Genomic DNA, 7,126 nt, shown 5'->3' with positions numbered 1-7,126 from the left:
TTGGCTGGGCATGGTGGTGGGCACCTGCAATCCCAGCTACTCAGAAGGCTGGGGCAGGAGAATTGCTTGAACCCGGGAGGCGGAGGTTGCAGTGAGCTGAGACCGGGCCATTGCACTCCAGCCTGGGGGACAAGAGCGAGACTTTGTCTGAAAAAAAAAAAATAAATAAATCTCTTCGTTCAGACGTGTCCTCCTTCTCTGTGTGGTTTTCTATGCGCAATGCATTTATTTATTTTGAGATGGAGTCTCACTCTGTCACCCAGGCTGGAGTGCAATGGTGTGGTCTTGCTCACTGCAACCTCCGCCTCCCGGGTTCAAGTGATTCTCCCGCCTCAGCCTCCCGAGTAGCTGGGACTACGGGTTTGTGCCACCACAGCTGGCTAATTTTTGTATTTTTAGTAGAGACGGTGTTTCACTACGCTGGCCAGTCTGGTCTCAAACTCCTGACCTCGTGATCCGCCCCACCTTGGCCTCCCAAAGTGCTGGGATTACAGGCGTGAGCCACCGCACCCGGCCATGCAATTTATTTTTATTGTTTTTTAAGGCTAGTCAAGTGAAGCAGTGGGCATGTAGAAGGAACAAAGAAATCTGTAACTGGTTGTGATCAATTAGTTTTAAACACCACTGCACCTGGACCAGCAGCTATGTACAATTTGAAAGAACAATACACTCCTTTCAGAAACAGCTAAAATAGCCCACCTTTTTCAGAACATAAAGAGAGGTTATCAAGGGCTGGGGGGGAAAGGGTTATTGTTTAATGTTTGGGATGGTGAACACGTTCTGGAAATGGGTAGTGTGATGGTTGCACGACATTGTGAATGTATTTAATCCTATTGAATTATACCTTTAAATATGGTTAAAATGTTAAATTTTATGTTACGTATGTTTTACAATTTAAAAAGCACAGGTTTTTTGAGGCATGAAATGATAGCTGCAAAAGATGTTCAATCTTAGCTCATTGCTGCTGCCCCAGGTGTGTGTGCATAGGAGATTATGTAAGGAAGGCTCAACTCACAACACATGGTCTGACAAAGTACCAGTGTATATTCGTGGGAATGAGGGAAAAGATAAAACTTTTGAAAAGGTAGTGAAAATATCACATAAATATAGGCGATGCCTGGAACACTCTTCACTGGCCCCTTTGCCTGGTTGACTCCTGAGTTCCATATCACTTCTTTTGGAGGACCTTATAGGGCAGTATTTTTCCAGACTTCACTGTGCATAAGAATCACCTGGGGACCTTGTTAAAACTGCAAATTCTCATTCAGTAGATCTGAAGTGAAGCTCTAGCGGCATTTCTAACAAGTTCCCAGGCGATGCTGATACTATAGATCCACAGGCTATACTAGGGGGCTGTGTAAATTTAGTCTTTCTTTATCTTTTGGAAACAGAGTCTTGCTCTGTTGCCTAGGCTGGAGTGCAGTGGCATGATCTTGGCTCATTGCAACCTCTGCCTCCCGGGTTCAAGCGATTCTCCTGCCTCAGCCTCGCGAGTAGTTGGGACTACAGGCGCCCGCCACCACGCCTGGTTAATTTTTGTATTTTTAGTAGAGACGGGGTTTCACCATATTGGCCAGACTGGTCTGGAACTCCCGACCTCAGGTGATCCGCCAGCCTCGGCCTCCCAAAGTGCTGGGGTTACAGGCGTGAGCCACCGCGCCCGGCTAAATTTAGTCTTTCTTAGTTCACCATTATATCCCTCATGTCCAGCAAGGTGATTAGCACGTAGGAGGTGCTAAATAAATATTTATTGGATGAATGAAGTATTTAAGGTTGGTGTAGGAGGTTCACACACTTTGCGAAGTTGCCTCATGCTCTGTAGAATAAGGATATTAGTACTAAATTATTTCTGACCTTACCACCTTGCTGCGTCAACTCTAATCTTTGAAATAGTGGCCGTAGACACTGCATACCCTGGTATGCAAGCCTGAGGAAGCCTTGCTGTGGTCTACAATCCTTGGAAACAAATTCTCTCCAGCCAACGAGGAAGCGGAGTGCAAGGAACCTGCTGGTGTGGGGATTTCCAGATTTTGGTGCCTGAGTAATTGCTACCTTGGCCTCCTCCAAATCAAAGAAATTAACAGCTTGTTAAACAGTGTGTGGAGGTTCATTACCCTTAAATCCACGAATGTAATAATATTGCCATTATTTACTCTTATCGTTTAGGATGATGATAACGACAGTGGCAGTTGAGGGATGAAGTAGGTGGGGAAGTTGGGGGAGGGGACAGAGGGTGTGAGACAGCCGGAGAAAGAGGAACTACAACTCCCAGAACCCCCCGGGAAAGCCCACGCCGCGGCGGCGCCCCACCCCTCTCAGCGACCAGACCCGCCCCTCCGATGACGTCACAGAGGTGACGTCACGGCGCCCAGAGCGAGGCTGGGGTAGGGAGGCCGACTGAGCAGGAGTCGTCCGCTTATAGTGGAGGCTGCTAGGAGCCGGTCAGAGGGTGAGTGGGGAGCAGGCGAGCGAGCCACAGCAGGCAGGAGGGAGCGTCGCGCGGCGCAGAGGAGCGCCGGGGCAGGGCCGCGGCGGAACCACAGCCGGAGAGGGGCAGCCCGAGCCGGGCGCCGCAGGGTCCCCACCCCCACCCGGCCGGACAGTGCCCGGTGTTCCCCCGTGCGGGGGGCGGCGGCGGCGGCTGACGGGACCGCCGGGACCGCGGGGGTGTTGCCACCTCCACCGAGGAGCCGGCGCGGCCGCGGGCTCCTCACAGCCGGGGCCCCGGGCCCGTGACAGACGGGCCGAGGAAGGGAGAGAGGCGGCGGCGACACCATGTCATCTCCCAGTCCGGGCAAGAGGCGGATGGACACGGACGTGGTCAAGCTGTATCCTTCGTGGAGGGGAATTCGGGCTGTGTGTGGGGGGCGGTGTGGGGATGCCTAGGGCACCCCCGGAACCACTGCAAGGGCCCTGGGGCACTCCAGGCCACTGTCCGAGACTCCCCTCCTCCCCCAGTGCCTACGGCGGCTCCTTGGCACCTCCCAGGGGCCGAGAGCCTTTTCAGCTCGCCTTTTCTCCGCAGCACCCCGAAATACGCGTTGCTGCTCGCTCTTCCTGTATCCCCAGAGCCCGTGACTTTCCTCCGCGACGTTTGGACTCCCGAGACGGCCTTTTTTCTTTTTGCACGACCAGTCGCCTCACTCTCTACCACCGAGCCCATTTTCAGGGTTTCTCTCTCCTGTTTGCTCGCTTTGGATTTAGGGACTCAAGGCAGAAATTCCCGAGAGGGAAGCCTTTCTCCGTTTCTTGAGATGCCCCCATTTCCTCCAACCACAATGCTGCTTGAACTGGGGTCACTCAAGCGACCTCTTTTATCCCTAATTCCTTTCTATATTAGGAAGAGAGTCTCCTGCTCAGGGCCCCCTCTTCTAAGAAAGAGCTCTGTGTGTTTTCAATCAGTCCCTCCTGTTAAGCTTTCTGGTCCCCGGGAGAACCCTACTGTTTTCCTTTCCACTGACAAAGCCTGTCCCACCCATAGTTGTATGTGATGAAGACCCCCGGGTCCTCCAGCAAGCCACCCTCCATATTGTGGGTATGACAGCTGGGGAAAGAGGAGCTCCTTGACAAAATAAATAGTCCCTGGACTGGCCACTTGGGCAAAACTTCCTCTATGAGGGTCAGGTTCTTGGGGGAATACTTGCCCTGATGTCGCCAAGTGACACCCTTTATTTTCTGCCCCCTCCCCCCAACTTTATGCACTCTGGAGGTTGCAGTGGGAAAGCTATAACTGATAAGAGCCCTTCAGGCAGTGGTTTTGGTTGGAGTCCAGACTGATTATTTCAGGACCAGCTAGAGAAATTCGCGAAGGTTCCTGTGACAAATAGAAAATTTTTTTTTTTGAAGGGTAGTTTAGAGGGTAGGGGGAGCCCAGAGTTCTGAACAGCTAGTCCTTGGGGAGGGGGGCAAGTGGGGGCTTAGAGGGTGGTAGTGTGGAACACAGTTTAAAAGTCCTGTCTCCTGTTTCTCTCCCTCCTCGCCATCCCCCCACCGTTTCCCCCTGTTGCAGGGTTTTGTTTATATAACTCAAGTTGTTTGGCTAAATTCTTCAGGTGAATACCTTTTTTCTTCCTTTCATTTGTTGCTGTTTTTGATTGAGTGTTTTACCTCTTTGTAGAGATCAGTGGTTATTGTCAAAAAATTCAGTTAGGGAATTTGCTGAAGTTTTAAAAAAGTAGTTTTTGCATATGGTTTGGCAGTGGGGGATGGGAGGGAAGTTGTCTGGGCAAGAGATTTTTAAAAAATAATCTTTTCAGAAATGAGGTGTTTTTCTCCTTGCTCAGGGAAAACTTGGTTAGAAATTAGGAGCAGTAGATAGACTTCTAAGTTTGTGGTTTGGAGTTTAGAATTTTTGGGGGAGTGGTAGATTAGAGCGGAGCAACTAATAAAGTATAGTGTACCCAATATATGTTCAGGCGCAAGTGAAATCAACTCCTTATGAGCTGTTTGTGGCTGTGATTGTTTTGTAAATGTGTGAATGATACCAGTAATGTTGGCTTTTCATAAGGCTGTAGGAAAACTTGTAACTATGACTGTGTGTACATTTTACACAAAGCAGTTTCGGGTTTTATTTTTGTTTAGAAACTAGGAAATGACATAGTGGCAGCATCTGAGTTATTTTTATCTTGAATTGAGAGTTACTGTCACACCTAATGCGAATTTCTACCTAATGTTTAATTGGGATGGAGTGGGGAGACAATTCCAGCTGTTTGTGATCGTTGTCAGAGTCTCAAATTATGTACATAGACATATTTTTAAAAGATTGAGGATAAAGAGGGGGGCCTAACTTGACCTGATGCCTTTTCCATACAGTGCCTTTTGTTCATTTAGTAGTTGTGGCATCTAGAATGATTACCGCATTTAGGAGTCGGGGTGTGGGGGGTGGAGAGGGAGAGGAAAACAGACAAAGAACAGCAGGGTGTCTTTTTTTTCTCCCCCTAAGTGGCTTATTTCATAGCTTATTTTTAGTAGAAGATGAAGAAAGGCAAAGATGCATTGGCCTTCTGTTCTTTCCCCACCTTCTTTCCTTTCTGACAAAAGAAAGCAGAGGCGCTTTAAAATTGTAGATCTGAGATAGGAGGATAACAGTTTCGAGATTTAAAAGCCAGAGGTTATCTTTGTTTCGTGTTTATTTTCTGGTATAATGGAGTTTGGAAGTTAAAATGTTTCGGATTTCCTTTTGTGTGTGTTGTGTAGGTGAGAGATTTTGTGTCCTCCTTTCTCTGTTGAATTCACAGATCAGTAGGCCCAAATGGAGCCAACAATTTTTGAGTAAGGTATATTTAGCAGAAAATTTAAGGAAAAATTCCCCAGCCCTCTACTAAAATGAGTACAATTGTGTGAAAAGGCTGGGGGTTGAGAAAGATGGTGGAGAGGAAGTAGGAAGAAAAGGTCTGAAGGAATGCACTTCTTGCCCCCCATGCCCCTTGATGATTTCTTTGGTGTGGGGGGCGATAGCTGGTTTCCTTGCAGTCTCCTGTTTCAGCCCATTTTTGGATGTCTCCTGAGCGTAATTATACCACCACGATTTACAGCCTGGCAGGGAACCTATATAGTAGGAAAGTAGCAGTGTGGGGGTAGGGAGAGAAGAGGATGTGTAACTAATTGGCCGCTGCCTTCCACCACCTCGCTCGGTTCTTTTGGAGACACCGTCTCTGGTTGTTGTTTGGAGTCAGTGATATTTCTTTTGTGACGGGTTGGTAGGAGGAGAGCTGACTCCCAAGTTATGCAGGGAGTGAGTGTTTTGCACCAATGCACTTAATAATCTGCTGGGTGATTATGTTCTGAAACTCTGACTCATTCATTGTTTCTCTTCTGATCCTTTGCTAAGGGTTGTGCAAACCTCCCCAGGAGCCTAGAAACTGATTTACATGACTTTTGGATCCTTTAGGAATGTGTCCCAGTAAAAAAACCTTGCAGTTAGCCCAGATCCTATGGAATAGTCTCGAATAGTGCGGCCATTTGTTTGCAAAGTCAGGTAGATTGGTGATCCGTGCTGCCCAGAGCCTGGCAACCTTTAAGGTTTCCACCTCCAACCAGCTGATTATTTAGATTGTCTGAGAGCTGGGGCTCTGGTGACCTTAAAGCGTGATTTGCCCTAAAGGAATATCGGTTTAAGTTCTCCCTGGTGGAGGAACAAACAGCTCAGATTACACGGGTTTCCTTGTTGGTGGGGGTTACTCGTCTCACCCTGTTGCACAGCCCTGGTGATCCTTTCATCTGTGAACCAGTGGCCCCTGCTGAAGGCTAGAGCTGCTTGTTTTGGAAAAGCGTATGCAGGCAAAAGGCCGCAGGCACCGCTCCTCAGCGCTCATTGGCCGCCCTGTTACTACCCGGAAAAGGAGGAGGGGAGGAGCTACCAAACAGCTGATGGAGTATGTGACAAGAGAGTGTGTTTATATACAAAAGAGGTGGGGGCTGGGGAGGCCCTCTGAGTGGTGTTACAGGAACAAGTGTGTTTTCGAGGGGTAAAAAGAGGAGAGGAAAACCTGACCTGTTAGAGTACAAGAAATGTTTAGAAAAATTAAGGTTAAATCAGAAAAGTAGATCGGATAATAATGGGGACCGGCACACACCATATGTACAATTTTGTAACTTACAATACCAAGAGTTTTCAATGATTCTTCTTTTCAGAGGGAGTTCAGTAATAGGATCCCCCCCTTATTTATTTTTACATTTTTTGTAGAGACCTAGGTCTGACTAGGTTACCAGGCTGGCCTCCCAACTCCTGGCCTCAAATCTTCCTCCTGCCTTGGCCTCCCAGAGTGCTGGAATTACAGGTGTGAGCCCAGTGCACCTGGCCCAGGGCATGCCACTTTAAATGCACTTAACTGACTCATTTGCAGGGATTCCAAAGTATGGCAGAAATGTCAGCTTCCCTTAAGAAAGCGTCAAGTGTGATAGAAAGGGACGGTGTCTTACACTAAAACGGCCTGAGTTAATTTTACAGAATCGTTGGTGTCTGCTTTAGGGTTTCAGAAGCTTTCTCTAACAAATTCAAAACCTCAGATGTGGCGAAGTGTGGTGGCTCACACCTGTAATCCCAGCATTTTGGGAGGCTGAAGCGGGAGGATCACCTAAGTGTAGGAGTTTGAGGGTCCAGTGAACTAAGATCATGCCACTGCAC

At 48.3% G+C, this 7,126-nt stretch overlaps 1 protein-coding gene across 2 annotated transcripts in view; it reads left to right on the top strand.

The window, feature by feature from the left end:
• The first annotated feature begins 2,678 nt into the window (after positions 1 to 2,678).
• The window catches only part of UBE2H (ubiquitin conjugating enzyme E2 H), a 121,025-nt gene continuing 116,577 nt past the window's right edge, over positions 2,679 to 7,126 (top strand). For both annotated transcript variants that reach the window (XM_008966038.4, XM_003813487.5), the window contains exon 1: positions 2,679 to 2,828. In XM_008966038.4, the coding sequence (XP_008964286.1) occupies positions 2,776 to 2,828 (53 nt within the window). In that variant the 5' untranslated portion in view covers positions 2,679 to 2,775. The remainder of the gene's footprint in view (positions 2,829 to 7,126) is intronic.

The sequence above is a fragment of the Pan paniscus genome, chromosome 6 (assembly GCF_029289425.2).
Source record: "Pan paniscus chromosome 6, NHGRI_mPanPan1-v2.0_pri, whole genome shotgun sequence".
Lineage (NCBI taxonomy): Eukaryota > Metazoa > Chordata > Mammalia > Primates > Hominidae > Pan > Pan paniscus.
This window is presented reverse-complemented; position numbering and strand designations above follow the sequence as displayed.